The sequence below is a fragment of the Corvus kubaryi genome, unplaced genomic scaffold (assembly GCF_017639235.1).
Source record: "Corvus kubaryi isolate FWS band 111438036 unplaced genomic scaffold, C.kubaryi_AGA036_p1.0 37382, whole genome shotgun sequence".
Taxonomy (NCBI): domain Eukaryota; kingdom Metazoa; phylum Chordata; class Aves; order Passeriformes; family Corvidae; genus Corvus; species Corvus kubaryi.
This window is the reverse complement of record NW_024581124.1, coordinates 87,902-106,209: the sequence shown is the minus strand read 5'-3', so window position 1 is coordinate 106,209 and position 18,308 is coordinate 87,902. Positions and strand designations below refer to the sequence as shown.

At 60.4% G+C, this 18,308-nt stretch overlaps 2 protein-coding genes across 6 annotated transcripts; one reads left to right on the top strand and one right to left on the bottom strand.

The window, feature by feature from the left end:
- The first annotated feature begins 62 nt into the window (after nt 1-62).
- LOC121667850 (somatomedin-B and thrombospondin type-1 domain-containing protein-like) lies at nt 63-3,595 on the top strand. 4 transcript variants are annotated; one of them, XR_006017172.1, is made up of 6 exons: nt 63-579; nt 1,325-1,507; nt 1,611-1,716; nt 2,171-2,301; nt 2,688-2,808; nt 2,902-3,595. XR_006017172.1 is itself a non-coding variant. In XM_042034962.1 (6 exons), exons 1-5 carry the CDS (start codon nt 372-374, stop codon nt 2,791-2,793), a joined length of 777 nt encoding a protein of 258 aa, XP_041890896.1. In that variant the 5' UTR covers nt 63-371; the 3' UTR covers nt 2,794-2,808; nt 3,123-3,595. The 4 variants fall into 4 exon arrangements, 3 of the variants coding, with proteins under 3 accessions (XP_041890896.1, XP_041890895.1, XP_041890897.1); XM_042034962.1 differs by having other exon boundaries at nt 2,128-2,301; nt 3,123-3,595; XM_042034961.1 differs by having other exon boundaries at nt 2,128-2,301.
- A 2-nt stretch (nt 3,596-3,597) lies between these two features.
- LOC121667847 (thyroid adenoma-associated protein homolog) lies at nt 3,598-16,980 on the bottom strand. Of its 2 annotated transcripts, XM_042034952.1 has the most exons (30): nt 16,860-16,980; nt 16,150-16,327; nt 15,886-15,972; nt 15,577-15,604; nt 15,107-15,255; nt 14,805-14,927; nt 14,460-14,580; nt 14,063-14,217; nt 13,485-13,569; nt 13,044-13,180; nt 12,563-12,760; nt 11,482-12,178; nt 11,242-11,394; nt 10,748-11,150; nt 10,339-10,505; nt 9,875-10,060; nt 9,258-9,409; nt 8,754-8,897; nt 8,364-8,468; nt 7,971-8,171; nt 7,550-7,700; nt 7,200-7,434; nt 6,818-7,057; nt 6,472-6,697; nt 6,145-6,351; nt 5,730-5,968; nt 5,347-5,523; nt 4,635-4,901; nt 4,337-4,542; nt 3,598-4,224 (listed from the first exon to the last, which is right to left on the bottom strand). In XM_042034952.1, exons 1-30 carry the CDS (start codon nt 16,961-16,963, stop codon nt 3,932-3,934), a joined length of 5,814 nt encoding a protein of 1,937 aa, XP_041890886.1. In that variant the 5' UTR covers nt 16,964-16,980; the 3' UTR covers nt 3,598-3,931. The 2 variants fall into 2 exon arrangements, with proteins under 2 accessions (XP_041890886.1, XP_041890887.1); XM_042034953.1 differs by lacking the exons at nt 15,107-15,255; nt 15,577-15,604; nt 15,886-15,972; nt 16,150-16,327; nt 16,860-16,980 and having other exon boundaries at nt 7,971-8,237; nt 10,748-10,908; nt 11,041-11,150; nt 14,683-14,977.
- Between the last annotated feature and the right edge of the window lie 1,328 nt (nt 16,981-18,308).

Below are 18,308 nucleotides of genomic sequence, written 5' to 3'. Positions count from 1 at the left end.
GTGGCTCCTGCCCTGTGGGTGGGGGACGGGACTGCCCATCATGCCGAGATGGTGCTCCTGGGGGAGCATCAGCTCCAGCCCAGTACTGCCCATTCACAGATGCTCCCTGGCAGGGTTCTGTTGTCTCATGCACAGTGCTTTGTTAATAATCCTGGTTAATTGTATGAAGTCCTTGCCCTGCCGTGGAGCCAAGGGACGGCGAGGGGCGGTGGAGCAGAAGGGAACGGGCTTTGTCCCCCCGCCCAGCCCGGGGGCGGTGCGGCACGGCCGGAGCTCCCACCGCGGCCACGGGCACAGCCCTCTCTGCTCATCCGGAGTTCGCTGGTGCGGGGCAGAGCCATCGTCCCGCGGGGCTCGCAGGCTCCGCTGCCATGCGGGGCCCGCTGCTCTGGGCGGTTTGGCTGCTGGCCACCGGCTGCCTGGTGGGTGCCACGGGCAGCTGCCGGCACCGCTGCTGCCCCGGCAGGAACAACGCCTGCTGGGCCCCCGGCACCCGCCGGGCTCTCTGCTACTGCGACTCGTACTGCCAGAGGACGGGGGACTGCTGCCAGGACTACCTCGCCACGTGCCGCCGTGCCGGTGAGTGGCCGAGGGGATGGCACTGGCCGGACCGCGGCTGGGGACACCAGCCTGGGCTGCTGTGCTCGGTGGCGAGTGTTTGCTGTTACCTGTTAGCCCCGTACTTTGAGTGGTTAGAGGATGTGTCTGGGGATGCCGGCTGGGCTGGATTTGTAGCAATGTCCCATTTGTCCCCTTTTTTCCATGCTGAATGTCTGGCTGGCCCCAGTACAATGAGAGAGCCCGCAGGGGCGGCCTCGGGTCTGCAGCTGATGGTAGCGCTGTCACCGCAAGCCTGAGTGGTCAGCGTGGGACCCAGCAGGACAAGCCCCGGTGTCGCCTCTGCTACTGGCACAGGCAGTGACCGGGGCACAGGGACCGGGGAACCGGGGGCTGCAATGAAGGTGCCAAACCAGGGCTCGTGGACTTGGGGAGTGCAGAACCAGCCTGCCCTGGGGACCCAAATCTGGGCAGGCAGGCGCCGGCCACGGCCCCCTGGACAATTGCCGCAGTCAGCCCTTCCTAATCTCCGGGGAGATTAGCCGGGTCCAGCTCAGCGCGATGCACACAAGGATAAAGCCCTGCGGAAGCAGCTCACAATGCCCCTGCACTGGCAGGGGTCAGGGAAGAGGGGCTGCTGGGGTCACTCTGGCCCTTGTCCTTCCTCCCCTCTCCCCCTCCCCTGTGCCGCATCTCCCCTGCTCTGCTCTTTCCGTTGTTCATGACACTGAAAGTCTTTTTTTTCCCTCTCCTCCATCCCTGGCAGCGGTGGGCTGTGCTGTGGGGCCCTGGGGGCCGTGGAGCGGGTGCAGCTCCCCGTGCGGGGTTGGCAGCAGGGCCCGCAGCCGCCAGGTCACTGTCCCGCCCCGGCACGGAGGGGATCCCTGTCCCGACCTCAAGCAGCGCCGCGGCTGCCTGGGGCAGCACCCGACCTGCGGGACGGCCAAAGGTAACGTGGGCTGCCTGCTGCCCTCCTGCGTGGTCGTCCCCATGTGCTGCCGTCCCCGTTGCCCGTCCTGGGGTGTCTTTAATCATCCCCGTGCCCCTCACAGCTGCTCTTCTGCCAGAGGTAGCCAAGATACTGCCCAGCTCCTTCAGCCAGGACTTGAGAGATCCCTGGCAAAGAGCTGGGCTGCTGCTGCCGGAGGAGCCCTCTGGGTATGTGTGGAGTTGGGGCCCCTCTGTAGCCCCCCTCCCCAAAGCTGGGACCCCTCTGCACCCCCCTTGCATTCATGACCCCTTTGCAACCCCCAGATCCCGGTCCTTTTTCCTTCCCCCCACCATTACTCTCCTCCCTGCCCCAAACCATGACCCTGTTGCACCCCCATACAAAACCACGGCCCTTTGCATGCCCCTATAAGCATTATCCTTCCCACCCTCCAAACCATGATCCCTCTGCACCCCCTCAGAGCCATTACTCTTCTCACCTCACCAGCCAAGGCCCCTCTGCCACCTCCCAAACCCACATCCCTCTTATACCCCAATCCATGAAAAAACCACCACAACCTCTGTCCTACCTTCCGACCACCATTTTCCCTCTTTTCTCCCCACGTTTTCCCCGCTCCCCAGCTCCCCCCTCCCCAGCTACTGCGGCTATTTCCGCCTGACGCAGGTGGGGCCCCTGTGCCGTGGGCAAGCCTGGAGCCGCCGGCTGCACCGGGACAAGCAGGTGTGTGTGGAATGCTGGGGGAATCTGTCCCAGCGCCGTCCCCACTGCACTGGACACGGGCTGCAAGGAGCCAGGTAAGTGCTAATTTGTGGCATCCCCACCGTGGGATCTCTCCTGAGGAACATCTGTCCCTGCCTCTAAGGCATTTTCTGCTTATATTCTAATTATAATATTAGTATGCAAAGCTATAATTATGTTAAAATATGCCACAATATTATAGTATACCATCATATTATTAAATAAATCAATAGTACGTCCTATAAACCAATATTATAATATAAAAATAAACGTATTTAAATAGAATAGAATATCTCTGTTGGGAGGGACATACAATGATCATCTAGTCTGACTGTCATTATTATATATATTATATAAACCCATATATAAAACTGTATTTAATTTTTAAAAAAATATATTTATCAATGGCACACCACAGTTCTCACTGATTTTTCCCTTCCAGGACATTCTGGGTGGCTGCTTCTGTGGTAGGGTGCCAGGGCTCGTGGGTGCAGGAGGGCCTGCAGGAGGGCTGTGTCTGCTCCCCACCAGCTCTCATCTTCGTGTAGGATCCCCCTGGGAAGGTGAGCTGAGCCTCCCCATGGCACCACTCCTTGCTGGGGAGGTGGGGAATGGAATAAAAATGTGGTCTCTTTCATAACTTCACCCTTCTGCAGGTTTGCTGCTCACCCTTGGAGCCAGCTCCCTCTGTTGTCCATTAAATATTTTGTTGAAGAATGGAAAAACCCTTCTTAAAAAGATTAAAAATAAGGGAATTGCTAAAGTGTGGTGATTAATGGTAGAACAACAGCACAATGAGGTTAAGTCTGGGTGAGAAGATGATGCAGTGGTGACGTGTGTGATGATGTCACGCTCAGCCATGACATCACACTTTCAGGGAGCTGCGGCCGGCAAGACACGTGAGGATGGAGGCAGCGTCCTTCCTCTTGTCTGAACTCATTCACTGCAGTACCAGGTGAGCCTTGCAGGGCGGTTCAGCTGCCTGCTGGTCTTTGCAGAGAGAAATTAAACAGACACCCAAAGTCTGCACGTGGGCAATGGTGCCGGTGGTCCAGTTCCAGCCATGGGGCTCAGCAGCCCCCGCTGGAAGGAATGAGGCTGGGCTGGGTGTGCTGCTGCCCTTCCCCACTCCTCACCCAGCACGACATGACCTTGCTGATGGGGTCCCTACTCCAGCTTTGGGTTGTGGTACCACAGCCCGGGGTGGGAGCGTGTGCCATGCCAGGGCTGGATCTTGCTCCACTGCAGCCAGTGGGTGTTGCCTGTTTGCTGCCCCAGGACGTGTTTGGTGCCTGCAGCCCACTCGCACACCACCCTTCTGGGCAGGCAAATTAAAAGGCTTCAACACTGGCAATGTTCTTGGCCTCTTTATTTGGGATAAAAGCCCAGGTCAGCCAAGGACCAAAGCGCTGGTTAAAAAAACAGGTGGTGGGAGTTGAGCATGAGGGGGTGTGAGAGCTCTGGGGCACAGGTCTCCTGCCAGCCAGAAGTGAGGACAAGGAAGCCATGGACATGGGCCAAGGCAATACTGCACTGGAGCCCTCAACTGGAGAGTTAGAAACAAAAGTGAGTGTGTCTCACACTGTGAGTGGGGTTCCCCTGAGTTACACCACCAAACCTGCAGGCCTGGCTGCTGGTCAGAGCGAGCATCCAGCAAATGGAGGGACACAGCTGCAGGATTTCGTGTCACACTTCTGCATGCCTGGAGCTGTCAGTCTCCGTGGGTGGTCCCAGCTCTCCTGGTGCATTGTCCTGATTTGGCACAGGGGCCAGCCCGTGCTGTACCAGCAGCCCCTGTACCAGCTGCAGCTCCTGCTCCAACTCCTGGGTGCCATAGCCCAGCCCTGGCATGGCCATGGCACCTTCCCCCAGCACCTGCAGCACCTGTGCCATCAGCCGGGCTCTCACCAGCAGCACGGCCAGGGCTGTGTGGAGTTTGGCACAGCCCAGCGCCTTCATCCCCCAGTGGACAGCGGTCCCTGTGGAGAGAGGGGGTGAAGGAGCTGTGAGTGTGGCAGGGTCCCCCTGGGCAGAGCTGGCCTGGGGCACAAGGACACTTCGCTTGTCCCAGGGACTCCACGCTCACCATACCTTGGCTCCAGCAGTGTTTACAGTACTGCAGGTCCCTCAGCACACTGGGGCCTGTGGCCTTCAGCCAGTGCAGAGCTGAGGCATGGAGGGGACTGCCAGCAGGAGCCTTCTCCAGGAGCTGCACAAGGACAGGGAGCAGCTGCTGTGCCAGGACAGCGGGCTCCGCAAAAACATTGGGTTCATCCTCCTTGTACAGGCTGGCAGCTCTGGGGGGAAAGCCAAGGTGTGAGTGAAGCCAAGGGCTGGTCCTGTGGTACCCCACACTCCCTCATGCCAGTCCACAGGTCCAGCAACTCACTTGTTAGCCTCCAGCTCCTCCACAACGCTCCTGAGATCTAAGATGGGGATGTGCTGAAGTAGTGAGTTGAAGGTCTCAGGGTGCTCCCCAAACTCTCCCAGAAGGAGCTGCAGGAGGCTCTGGAGCCCCACATTGTCCTGCACAAAGATGCAGCCATCTCGGAGAGGCTCCCCTGGGCTCTGCCGCAGGAGGCTGGCGAAACCTGAGGCCTCATGCCGGACCTCTCGCTCCTCATCTTGCAGAAGCTGAATGGCCATGTTTATCAGCCTGAGGGAAGGGAAGAGAAGGGAAGGGAAGCATACTGCATGCCCCAGAGCATCCCAGCCTGCTTGGAGAGGAGGGAAGGATGGGACTTCAGAGGAATCCTTCTCTGAGGGACTTTTCTCCTGGAATGTGAAAGACACAGCCACCACCCAAAATCTTGGAGCTTGGGAGGGTAGGGGCTGTGCTGAGGATTGAAGGACCCAGCAATGCCATCTGCTGCCCATAAGGGACTGGCTGCTTGTATTAAAATGCCACCCACATAATTTTTTGTAGACTGTGAGCTCTTGAGTGCCAGTGATTTTTGAATGAGTGGGGTTTTCTTCAATACCCTTGAGTTTTTGCAGGGGACATTAACCTCCAGCAGGCTGGGGCTGGGGCTGCAGGGAGCAGTGCTGCTGGAAACTGGCTGCAAGCACAGCCACCCCCAGGGATGGGCTCAGTGACCTACCGCAGAGCCACAGGGACGAGCGAGGGACAGGACAGGGATCGCCGCACCACGCCAGCCCCCGCCATCTGCAGGGAGCGGGCGGCTGCCAGCCGCAGCACCTCGGACCAAGTGGACCGGCTGCACTCCTCCAGCGCCGCACACCAGCGCTCCACCAGCGCGCCGTCCTCGTCCCCAAACCTGCCAGAGGCCAGGGAAGGAGAGGGAATTCAAGCACACCTTTCTGCTCCATCCAGGGGACCAAAAGCCACCGGCTGCCCTGAGATTGCAGGAGTCAGGCGCAATGCTGTGATTCATGGGAGAGAAGTCATGGCTGTTTCTAGCACGGACTAAGGATGAATCTGCTGGAAGAGTTGGGCAGCTCCCTGGCAGCAGCAGGGACCTACCGGTGGGCGAGCAGCAGGCTGGCAGCACACAGTGCCTGGAAGAGGAGATCAGGCCCAGGACACTCAGCCTCCACCACGTGCAGCAGCATCTCCAGGCAGGATGCTGAGGAGCCCTGAAGCTTACTGGAAGCTTCCTGGGACCATGATGAGGGATCTCTGTAAAGATGCAGCAAAGCCTCAAGGTACAATCTCAGGAACTCTTTGTCCCTTCTCTCTTGCAGCACTGACCGCAAGCTCTCCTAGTTGACAATGGGAAAGAAGGTACATGTTAGTGGTTAGTGGTCCCAGCACTGCAGGACTGGTACACCCTCAGCCTGGGGAGCACCAAGCTTCTCAGCAATGGGATCTCAGGGGTCCCATCTGCGTGGTGCATTGGGGCCCCCTGCTTTACTTGGTGACTTTTGTGCTGTCATACCAGCAATGTCAGCCCAAGAGCACTCTCCACCTCCTTGCACGTTCCTCCCTCCCCAGTGATCACCCAGCTCAGGATGGCAAGCTGGATGTCGGGGTTGGGCTGCTGTAGAAGTGAGCAGACAGCAGCAATCCGCTCGCTGTCTGCCAGCCGGGCTGCCTCGCTGCACATGAAGTGAGCCATGGTTTGGTGGAGGGTGGCTGAACCCACCTGCAGGAAAAAACCAAGATTCCCCTTCCAGTGCTCAGCCTGGAGCGATGAATCCCCCTGTCCCTGCCCAGGCTCACTGCCAGTCAGGTGTGGCCATGATTCCCTGGCAGGAAGCGGTACCTGTGGCTCGGTGCAGCCTGACCTTCCCCCCTGCAGGAGGCTGCCCAGCTCAGCACTGATGGTGTCATGGATGTACTGGGTGAAGCCAGGGCTGAAGGATGTGGGCAGGAGGGTGAGGACCTGGAGGAAGGCGGCACGGACGAGGGGACAGCGCTGGGCAGGGGTGAGCAGCCATCCCCGCGCCTCCAGCTGCAGAGCCACGGGGCACAGCGCCTTGGCTGACAGCCTGCACGGAGACACAGCCTTACCATGGGGCACAGCGCCAGGCTGGGCACCCTTCTGTGGCCAAAAGGCTGCATTTGGCACAGAGTGACCCCAGCTGGGGAGACAGCAGGGCAGCACTCACCCCCCGGTGCCCGTGGCAGAGGCCAGCAGCGCCCGCATCTGCAGCAGGTGCCCGTGGACAGCGTTGTGCGAGCGGGTCTGTCCGGGTGCTGCAGGGAGCTGCTGGGCCAGCTGCAGGAGGAGCCCGTGGCGCTGGGGTGGGGGCACAGCGGGCACCAGAGCCTTGGCAGCCATTGCTCGTACGGCGTAGATGGGGCTCTCCGCCAGCCCCAGCAGTGGCCCCAGGAAGGGAGCAGAGGGGCTGTGGAGCAAAAAAGACACCACGTGGTGATGTTCTGGCTGGAGTAAAATCTCGCAGGAGCCGGGGCCAGCCTTGGCACCATGGGAGTCCTTCCCACTGCAGAAGCCCTTGGCTGAGGCACAGCATCCACACTGCCCCTTACCTGCTGGGACTGTCAGCACCAGGCTGCAGCTGGGCCAGGAGGGTGAGGATGGCGTGGAGTGCAGGGTGCAGGCGAGGCCCCCCCGATGTGGGTGCTGTGGCCACTCTGAGCTCTCCGAGCAGCACAGCGCCCAACTTTGGATGCTGCCCGAGGAAGGCATGCAGGCTCAGACCCTCTGATGGGCAGCCATCCCTGTGGCTCCATGGCTGTCCCAGCAGCCGGGACGTGAGGGCACCTGCAGGGACAGAGGAGGCAGCGTCAGGTCCCACCCAACCCTGCCAACCCTCTGCGCTTCGCCCCAGACAAGCTCCGAACCCTGAGCGCTGTGGGATCTCTCTGTCAGTACTCACTGAAGAGCTGGATGGCCGCGTTCCTCATGGCCCAGCACGGCGAGCCCAGGCCCCGCAGCGCCAGGGCCATCATGGGTGTGGCATGGCACAGCACGGCCCCGCCCAGCCCCGCCCCGCGGACCAGCGTCTGCAGCACGTGGAGGGCACACACCTGGGGAGAGCACACGGCGCTCAGCGGCACCATGCCGGGAGGGGGCTCATGCTACCATGTGAGGGGAAGAGCGTGGGAAAAGACAGGAGATCCAAGAGGCCGTCAGCTCCCAGGCTGCCGGGCTGGACAGCATGACCAGGGCTCTGGGTTTTTGCTCATCTGAGTTCTTACAGTCTCACGCTGGGTACCTGGCACAGCTCCCTTCAGGGGACCCAGCACATATTACCCTCTTCCCAAAGGGGCTCCAGCAGCCAGGAGTGCCACACTCACCTGTGGGAGGTCGAGGGTCTGGTCCCAGTCCTGTGGCAGTGCCGTGGTGGCCAAGGTCAGCAGTGTCTGGATGCAGCGGGTCAGCAGCGGCCGTGCCTGCGCCGGGGCCTCCCCGCTGACGATGCAGAGGAAGAGCATGGGGAAGCCGGCAGCACGGCGCGTGACCGAGCTGCTCCGGGGCCCGCTCAGCGCCTCCAAGCCCTGACAGAGGAACAAAACCCACCCGAGCTGTGGCCGGACACCTGTCACCTGGAACCTGCAGCTGCCCTGCAAGGAGGGCACCAGCACCTCAGCTGCCAGGAGGGTGCTTGCCCCAGGGAGAGGGGACACTGAGAAACGACCCTAGTGTTCCCTGGGGCACACGGGAAACAAGGGGCACAATGAGTACTGTACCTGCTCCAGCACAGCCCGTGGGATGGCCTGCAGCTCCGGATGCGGGTGGTTCAGCAGAGCAGCACAGAATTTGGTGAAGCCCATGCTGCAGCCCTCCACTGCTCCCTGGGGCAGAGCAGGGTCAGGCCCCCACACCCCAAAGGCTGCACCCACCAGCCCCCCCATGGCCCCAGGAAACTCTTTGCAAAGGGGAAGAGCAAGTGAGAAGACATAATGGTGTGGGGATGTGATGAGGTCTGGCACTGGGATCCCAACCAAGGTGCTTCCAGCCATCCCCACGTCCTGCCCCAGAGCAGACCCTGCCCCACTGCACTCTCCCTCCCTCCACCCCAGTATGCCAGGGCTGGGACAGGGCTGGAGGGATGGGTAAGGGCTCAGATACGCTCTTACCCAGTGCCGGCACCGCAGCAGGATTTCCTGGAACACCCTGGTGGCCATCTGCAGGGTGGGGAGCAGCAGGAGGGGCCCCAGTTCAGCAGGCAGTGCTGGGGATAGCAGCAGCTCGGCCAGGTCCCCCAGGAGCAGCCCAATCTCCTGGGAAGAAGAGGAAGGTCAGCAAGACTGGCAGGGAGGAGGAGAACCTGGGATGGATAGCAGCAGGGCTGCAAGCCAGGCAGCCTGGCTCTGCCACAGCAGGGGACTGTCAGTGTCTGGGAAGAAGCATAAGGGCAGGCAGGGAGGGGGCTGCTTTTGGGGAGGCTGGTGGTTTCATCCTTCCTGGAATGGGGTGAGGACATGTGTGAGAGCACTGAGATAAGGACAGAAATTCTCCCGTGTTCATCCCCAGTGTGGATGAATGCCACAGAGGGAGGTGAAGCAGCAGCTGGGGTGGGCTGGACGATGGGTGCCATGCTGGGCTGCCCCTCTCCCAATGCCATGAAGAGGGGTCCACACCTTCACTGACACCCAGCAGCAAGTCAGGATCAGGCTGTGCTCCTCTGACAGCAGGATTGAGTCCCCCTCCTCTTCCTCTTGCCCCCGGCCCTTCCCCAGCATGATGAGGGAGCCAATGGCATTCCCCATCTCTGCAAAGGATGGGGCAGCAGCTGCAAAAGGAAAAGCCTGGTCTGAGCAGGGTGGTGTAGGGCAGTGGGAGGGGGATGCTGCTGGGGTTTGGGAGGACCTGCAGTCCCCTGTCAGAATGCACACAAATGGCAATGGCTCCTGCCCTGCCACGTGCCCCACTCAGGACTGCAGCTGTACTTTGCCCACTGCTCTTTCCAAGCCATTGCTGTAAAGGCTCTGCCAGCCCCTCCTCTCCCAATCGTTTTCATCTGGCAGGTGCCTCACTGCTTCTGGAAGGCTTTTGCCTCTAGTGCTGCTGTTCTCCCATGGAGTTGAGAAAGGGACCCAAAGCCAGGCCCAGCCCCACCACGGTCCCCTGCTGTGGGGAATTCTACGGAATACAAGTGCATTCCCCTTGGGCTGGAGGGCTGCTGGGCCAGGAATGGCTGTGATGGAGTTGTCAGTGGTTCCCAGGGATGGTTCTGCCCCCATGGGGACACACTCACCTTGCTCATCAGCACCAGGGCCCTGCTGGCTCTGCAGAGCACCCAGGAGGAAGGAGGTGATGTCTCTCACTGTGGTCACGAGGCGGGTGAGGAGCTCCTGCCAGCTCGGCACCAACTCTGCAGCCTGCATGGAGACAGCCACGTCCGGCACCTGGAGCAGACACCTGCGCAGGGCTGCGATGGCTCCTGCAGAACACCCACCTCTGCTCGTTGCGGGGTCAGCACAGCCCTGCCTCTCCTGCCTGAGCCCATGGCTGACATGGCTCAGGGGCAGGGGAGTGAACAGGGCCCTGGGTGAGGGGTGTGCAAGGCAGAGGGAGTGGCAAAACAGGGAAACTGAGGCAAGGTTGTAGCACCAGCAACGAGCTGGGCCTGAGTTCTGCCATGATTCTGGCCTGCTCCAGTTCCCAGGGAGCTGCTGCAGGAGCTGCTCCCTGCCCTGTCCTGCCCTGCCGGGGCCATACCGTGCATCGGTGCGGTGGCTGCTGCCCGCAGCAGGTCCTGGCACGCCACCTTGTACTGGGCTTGCAGCTCGTGGAGAAGGTGCTGGGCGAAGCACAGCCCTCGGCTGGGCAGTGTCAGGGCTGCCTCAGCCTCCAGGGACAGGCTCTTCATGATGCCACTGTCTGACCTGGGGCAACAGGCAGATCCTGCTGTGAGTACCAGGGAATTCCTGCCCATCTTGTGCTATGCGGCGCCTTCCTCCCCTGGTGCAGACTCCTGTACCTCAACCCTCCCCAGCTTCCCACTGCAAGGCTATTGCAAACCCAGACTGGTTGAACACAGACTGGTGAGGCACCAGTGCTGCCAACACGCTCTTGGGGGGTCCTGTGCCACCACAGGGAGAAGTTGGGGGCTGCCAGGAGCTCATACTTCTGCAGGATGGTCTTCATCAGCACAGCTCCAGCTTCAGCCTCCTGCACTCGGGGGCTGCCCAGGGTGTCCTGGGCCAGCTGAAAGAGAGCCAGGGCAATGGGCTCGGGGAATGTGGCAGGGAAGTAGCGGACAAGCAGCTCTGAGGCCAAGTCTCTAATCTGCCAGGACAGAGAAGACATGGGGAAAAGTGGGGCATAGGAAAATGGGAAGCATGGTGGGTTTCCCCTCTGAGCCTGCTTGAGGCCAAGGCAGGCATCTTTATGACCTCCCCTTGGTTTTAGGAGGCTCACCTCGTTAGTGCTGTCCTGCAGGCAGCTCAGCAGCACCAACAAATTGGGCTGGGAGAAGAAGTCCCAGCAGCCGCTCTGCCTGGCGTAGCTCAGCAGTGTGGCCATGGTCCCTGTGACGGGGACACGGGGCAGTGGGATGGGATTGGCTGGGAGTATCCCCACAGCTGAGGGTGATACTCCAGGCAGCTTGCCTGTACTCACGTGGGGGCTGGCCTTTCTTCCTGTCGGGGCTCCAGGTGTCTGTGCAGGTCTCCAAAACAGCGACCAGGAGGAGCAGAGCCGTCTTCTTCCTCTGGTAGTTGGAGCCTGGGCTGAGTGAGGCGATGCTGAGCTGCAGCAGCCATTCCACAAAACCTGTGGGCGGAAAGCACAGCAGCGAGGGATGCTGGGCACATGTCAGTCTCCCAGGGCTGTGGTGGAGGTGTTGGGTGGCCGCCTCACCTACTGCCTGGGCGAGCTGCCCAGCTCCCTCGCCCTGCCCGGTGCCTCGCGGTGCCTTCCCCCGCAGCTGGGCCAGCGAGCTGTCCCGCAGCCGGACCAGCGCCTTCCTCATCGCTGCCTGCAGCAGCTGCCGGAATGAGGAGGAGTCGCAGTTGAGGTTGAGGGGCAGGAACTCCTGCAGCAGCCGCACCTCGGTGCCCGAGAGGGGCTGGTTGGTGTTGGGGCTGCAGCAGAGCAGACTCAGCGCTGCCAGCCGAACGCCCTCCTCGCGGGTGCCCAGGCAGCGGGAGAGCCGCTGCAGCGCCTCATCCCCCAGCGGCAGGGCCCCTGCCATGCTCTTCTGTGCCTTCAGCAGTGACACCCAAGCCCGGAGTGACGTCGTGTCCTCGCCACCAAACTGGGCAGCCAGCGGTGCCTGGGTGGCCGGGAGCTGCCGCAGGGTCCAGGCCAGGAGGTGGTTGGCAGCGTTGCTCTGCAGGATGGGCAGGGGGGAGCGGAGGGCCTGGGAGAGCAGGGGGAGCCAGCACAGTGCCCACTGCTCCGCCAAGGCCACCTCTGTGCCCCGCTGCCCATCCCGCCACTCACTGCACTGCTGCCGCACCAGGACCTTGTAGACCTCGGCCGCAGCAGGACACAGGTGGTTGGTGGAGAGGCAGCTCAGGAGGTGCTGTGGCAGGTCCAGGTAGGCGTCCAGCACCTGGGAGAAAGGCAAGTGACCCTCATCTCCCTGTTGGGCTGAAAGCTGCATTTGGGGGAAGGACAGATGGGTACAGGCCACACTGCAGGCACCCCTGGCACTGAGTATCTCTGGTACCTCAACCTGCTTTTGGCCAGCTTTTGGTGGGCACTGACAGGCAAAGTTTCCCTTCCCACTGGCACTCCCCAGGGATGAACTGCTGTAGCTCACTACTCCAGGGATGCTATCCCCCTGGGTGATGCTAAAACAGCCCCTCTGGGTGGGAAGGCTGCCTGCCCACACAGCTGAGCTGGGTAGAAGGTGACAGGCAGTGGACAGAGGCTGTGCCACCTCAGCAGCAGAGCCAGCTGAGACCAAGATTCCCCATACCCCTGCCTTCCCTACCTGCTGGCTGCCCATGTAGGGGACGATGGCACACAGGGGCATGTATCTTGCTTTAATCTGCCACGGCATTGAAATCACCCTCTGCAGCATCTGTTGGTAGAGGGGTGTCTCCTGGTCCTGGAAGTGCTGGCACTCAAGGTGGTAGATCTCCAGGAGCAATCGGAAGGAGCTGTGGATGAACTCAGACACCCCTTCCACCTGTGGGAGGATAGCAAACAGGGCTTAGGGTGGGCTCCCTCTCATGTCTTCTTGTCCCATGGCAGGTGAAGCACTGGGACGTGGCCCTTTAGAGCCTGTGTGTGACAAATGCCATGACCTCAGCAGTGTGGCTGCCCCTGCCCTGGCAGCTGCAGGCAAGGGAGCGTGTTTAGCTGATGGAGCTGAAACAGGCAGGGGTGTGCTATGGGCTGGGGACAGCAGCCAAGCCAGGTGAAGCTGTTCCTGGCTGCCACATTATGGCCCTTTGGCATCGTGTCCTTACCGGGGTCTCTGCATTGTTCCACAGCAGCTGGGTCACCTCCTGGAGGAGCTCACTGTCCTGGGCCAGGATGCGGGTCCCCGTCAGGTGCCAGAGAGCAGCCAGGCCCTCCCGCAGGCGCTGCAGCCACAGTGCACAGGCTGCCAAAACAGAGCGTTCTGCTGCAGCCCTCGCCCCAGACTTGCCTACAGCAGAGCCAGCACAGGCTGTGGGCTTAGGGACCCTGTGTGCAGGGGAAGCAGTTCCCCCATCAGGTACACAAGACCCCAAAAGGGTTAGTGTCCATTGGGCTGGAGCAGAAATTAACAGCAGTTTCCAAACCAGCTACCAAGACCCAGAAAAGCACCTTCCCTGGGAGAAGATGAAGCACACAGGGGCTCCGTGCATCATGAGCACAGTGAACCTTTCAAACCTCCCCACCATGGCAGGGTCACCATCTCCTACCTTGGAAGCAGTAGTAGTGGCAGTTGTTCTGCTCCCTGGTCAGGGCACACACAGCAGGAAAGACCACGTCCAGCAGCAGGCAGGCCTGCAGGAGCACAGCAGCTCAGGGAGCGGGCAGGCATGGGATTTCCAGGGTGAGAAAACCCTGCCATGAGACAGGCAAGGAGAGTGCTGCCTGGTTCTCCTGCTCTTACAGAGCTCACCTCTGCTCCCTGCCTGGAAGTCCTCAGCTCGTGAGGACTTGGGAGAGGCTAGAAGTGGGCAGAGCTGAGGCTGTGCCCTGAACAGGCAGCCCTGGGTTCATGCTCTGGGAGCACAGGGTGAAGACTGCTTTGCTTGTGTAGGGGCTCTTGGCACCACTTTGTTTCCCAGGCCCCCAGGAGAGAGAAATCCCTGCTTGGGTGTCTTTGGAAAAAGCAGGCTCCTGGCTAACTGTGCTCAGCAGGATGCATGGAGCTGCTGGTGTGGAGGGGTGCAGCCTGACTTCATCCCCCAAGGATCCGCAGGCACCACGGGTGGCTGCCAGCCCTCTCCAAGGGCTCCCTCAAGCCCTGTCTGCTAGGTTTGAGTTCTCCTACCTTGTGGGGGAAGCCCTCCAGCTGGCAGCTGAGGATGTCCATCTTGCAGCACGTCAGCAAACCTCTGGTGAGCACCAGCTTCTCCAGCCCATCTGGTTCCAGGACAGGGGGCACTTCCACCACAAGCTCCCCAAACTTCAGCTCCCCAGTGCCTGCTGGGAAATGGCTGCACTGGACGGAAGGAAGGTGGCAAACCCAAATGCTGCTCTGGGAGCAACTGCCATGGCTCATTCCAGAGCGTCCATGGGAGGTGGCCGGAGACAGCTGGAGATCCCAGACCCCAAGAGACAGACACAGCAGCCAAGTCCAGCTTGGCACCAGCCTCTGTCCCCTCACACCCAAACACACCTGTCACCCTTTGCCAGAGGCCGTCCCCAGCTCAGGATGGAGCACGCACCTTGGCTGGGGAGCTGGAACAGGGTCAGCACAGCACTGGCCCCATGCTGGGGCTGGGGGGCCGTGTTCACCAACATGCTCAGGGCTGTGCCCGCCAGCAGCCTTGTGTCCTTGTTCAGGGCCTGGACTCGCAGGGAGGCAAATGCACAACTCAAAACACCACTTAAACCTCAACCCCATTTAACTGCCCCTGCAAGCAGCTACATGGGGTCTCTCAGACATACCAGACACGGGGCTGTCTCTGCAGGCTTGGCTTGGGGAGGGGAACGGGGAAAGCACCTGGGAAGGACAGCACTGCTCTGCTCCATGGGACAGGCAGCTCCATCCCTCCAAGGGCTGTACGCACCTTCCCCCAAACCACCGCCAGCAGCAGTCCCAAGAGGCTCTGCAGGGTCTCACTCTTCCCTGACGTGCACCACACCAGGGGGGCTACATCCTTTGGCAGGGCCTGGAAGACCTGGAGGCAGGCCTGGAAGAGCAGGAAGTGCCACAGGGATGATCAGTATTTCTCACCTCTGAAAAAGCAGCAATGCCCCAGGAACGGCCATTCAAAGCAGCTTGATGCGTTACATCCCTCTGGACATTGCTGCCAGTGCCCGGCCAGTCCTTGCAGGTACCGATTCCCCTGCTCCCCAGTCTGGCTCTTACCTTGATGACCAGGTAGCCCCACGTGCTGCCGGGTGCGGGCTGGCCCTGCAGCACCCAGCGCAGGGTGGTGGCCAGGCGCTGCAGCAGCGGGGCCAGGTTCTGCCGCCAGTGCTGCCGGCCCAGGCTGCTCTCCTCCAGGAACATGGACACTGCAGGCAAAGGGACAGCATCAGCCCCCAGCCCTCCTGCAGCCAGCCCTGATCCCGGTTCAGCCAAGGGCTGCGCTGTTGGTACGTGAGGTAAGAATGGAGCTGCGATGCAGGGGATGCTTTGGCTTGTCTGGTTTCCAGCTGTGGGTGGGCAGAGCACTGGATGCTGCTGGGACCTCTGTAGAGATTACACGGATCTGGCTGACCCCCGCTACCCCTCCCATGAGCACAAAGGACCCAGTTTGGGTTGGCAAGAAGTGTCCTGTGCACTGGTGGTGTGGGCTGGGAGAAGACCCTGGAAGGGACGGACCAGAGACTGACCTGACTGAAGGTCCCCAGGAGACAGCACCTGCAGGGACAGAAGGATAGTTCGTCCTGTGTGACAACATGCTGGGGTTCAGTGCCTTCGGCAGGAGGGTTCTGCCAGTGCCAGAAGCTGCCCCAGAGATGAGCAAAGGGCTGCTGTGATAGGCAGCCACGTGTTGCCAGCTGCAGCCAAGGGCAAGTCCCCAGAATGGTGGGAAGTGAAGTGGACTGGAAGCAGCCCAAACCAACAGGTCCCTGTCACACATGGTCTCCAGGCAAGTCCCCCTGAAAGCCAGTGCCACTGCACAGCTGGGGTTCTCTCACCTCTCCCTGTGGTGCCAGGCTGGCCAGCAGCCTGTCTACCTCCTGGGCCAACAGGGCTTCCTTCCCCACTGCCAGCTGGGTCACCATCTGCCAAGAGACACCCCAAGTCAGCTGCTCTGCCCAGACCCCCGGGAGACACCAGCTGCCAAGTGCTACTGGGAGAGCCTGCAGCACCTCTGGGCCCCTTTGCTGGTAAGGATGCCGGAAAGCTCCAGAGCTGTCCCAGGAGTGGACAAAGCCAGCCCAGCTGATTGCCTTACAGACCTGTTCCAGTTTCTGGAAGGAGCTGGAGCTGCTGGTTGCCTCCATCTGGAAAGCCAGGACACAGCGGAGCAGGGGTCGTGCCTCTGCCTCACCCAGCGCCTGCAGACCCTCGCTCAGCACCCGCGTCAGCTGGAGAGCTTCCTCCAGGTGCTTCTCTTTGCATCTCTTGGCAGTACTCCTGGAACAGGACAAGGATGGGGGTGAGGACACCCTGGCTCGGTGAAGTTTGTAGTGGGGGAATACCCCAGCTCAGAGGGATCTGGGATTGGGGTGCCCCATCTTGATTTGGATAGGGGTAGGGGTGCTCCAGCTTGGTAGATATTAGGGTTGGAGCGCCCCAGCTTGCGGTTCTCCTCTCTTCTGACTGCACTCAGCATTGCACTGGAGCGAGGAAGGAGGGACGGTGGCGGGGGAGAGCTACACGAAATCCTCAAAGCTCAGCACATGCAAACCCCTGGGGGGGGCAGAAGGGCTCGAAAATCCTGAAAACTGCAGCCCTGCTGCTGCTGAGCGGGCAGGAAGGGAATGGGGGGCACGTGAGCGTGGCTCGAACCCCTTGCTGGGTATCGATCTTCTCACACCCCCTCCCTTGTTCCCCTCCTCCCGACCCGCGCCCGGGGGATGCCCGGGCGCTGCACACCGCGGCTTTCCCGATGCACTCGCACCCGGGGGGACACCGGGAGCTCCCTCCCAGGGGCCCGCGCTCTTACCCCGCGAAGTGCCGCAGGCAGCGCAGGCAGGAGAGCACGGTGGCGGCGAGGCCCCGTGTGCCGTAGAAGGCGGCGCAGGCCCGCGCCTCCCGCTCGGCGCCCATGGCGGCCGCACCACAGAGCCGGGCCCGCTGCGGCGCTCGGCGGCGCCCCCTGGCGCTGCCCCGGCCCAGCACCGCCCGCAGCGCCGAGCGGGAGCCGCCATCCCTCCTTCAGCCCCGGCCGGGAGCCGCCGGCTGCCGGGCAGGGTTAGAAACCATCACCGGCCCAAGCTGTTCCCGTAGCCGGTGAAAAGCCAGATAGCCCAGAACTTCCGAAAAACGAGTGCTGCCTGCCGAGCACAGGGGGATTTGGACAGCACGAGGCGGTGTAAGATCTCTGAAATGCCAACTGGAATGCTTCGGGGTGAAGCTGTGTAGCGGGTTGGGTTTGTAGCCAGGCAGAAACACCAACCCGCTACAAAATGGTGGAGAACGCGGGCAATTGATGAGAGCTGTGAGATAAAGATTAATTAGGAGGAATACTGGGCAAACCAAGTATTAAGTCATAAGTTAAGTAGCATGATAGTGAGAAACTTATATTGTAATTGTACTGAACTGTCTAGGGGTGGAATATGGTAGAAGTTGAATGTAATTTTGATAATAATTCCGAGCCGCTCTGGCTGCCCACAGCCCTGCTGGGGGGGGTCATCCTGGAGCCGTGGCTCGGCCCGGCCTGGCCCAAGCAGGGCCTGGGCCGGCCCCACTGGGCCCCGCTCGGCCCCGCAGCCACCTGTGCCAGCGCCAGAAACGAGAGAGAGCTTGGGGGTTTGTCTGTTCTTAAGTGTGTATCACAGAGGCGGTCACAACTTTAAGTGGCTTAAAGAATTGTCCATATTCAAACTGGCCACTGATAGGTTCTATCAGGTCCCAGAGGAACCTGTAAGCACCCCTTAGCAAGGACATCCCTTCCGGGGCTATGCTTGCTAACCTATAACAAGCTGTTGTCTGGTTCCATCGTGGTTCATTGCGTGGTACCCTGCAGCCCTCCCGCATGGACAGCATCTCTGATAGCCAGCATCACTATTGTAGTAGTATCACTAATAACGCTAGTACCCAGTGGAGAGATTCCACTCTTCCCATGGGATGAAATGGCCTTTGGGGAGAGACAGATTTATTGTAATTATCATCAAATTAAAATGATTTTATTAGAGTTCTTTTTGCTAGTTGGCACTGGGTTGAATAACTTTATTAGGCACAATTTTAAGATCATCTTTAAAGCTCCCTTTCAAGCCAAACTACTCCATGATTTTACGGTTTCTGGTTTTTTATGAAACATAGTTTTAACACCTGACTAACACATCCCACTGAATTTCAGCTACACAGAAAATGCTTCTTGTTTTTGATCTTGAAGGATTGTTTTTACCCTGGGTTGTTTCTTGCAGCGGCACTGGAACGACTGAAGGGCATC

Bases quoted from the DNA above. Each gene is read 5' to 3' on its own strand.
- LOC121667847 (XM_042034952.1), bottom strand. From the start codon at position 16,963: ATGGGCGCCGAGCGGGAGGCGCGGGCCTGCGCCGCCTTCTACGGCACA. The intron at 14,581-14,804 runs GTGCGTACAGCC...CTGCGAGTCCAG, and splicing joins TGGCGGTGGTTTGGGGGAAG to GCCCTGAACAAGGACACAAG. The intron at 8,469-8,753 runs GTAAGAGCGTAT...GCTCTGCCCCAG, and splicing joins TGCTGCGGTGCCGGCACTGG to GGAGCAGTGGAGGGCTGCAG.
- LOC121667850 (XM_042034962.1), top strand. From the start codon at position 372: ATGCGGGGCCCGCTGCTCTGGGCGGTTTGGCTGCTGGCCACCGGCTGC. The intron at 580-1,324 runs GTGAGTGGCCGA...CATCCCTGGCAG, and splicing joins CGCCACGTGCCGCCGTGCCG to CGGTGGGCTGTGCTGTGGGG. The intron at 1,717-2,127 runs GTATGTGTGGAG...CCCGCTCCCCAG, and splicing joins CTGCCGGAGGAGCCCTCTGG to CTCCCCCCTCCCCAGCTACT.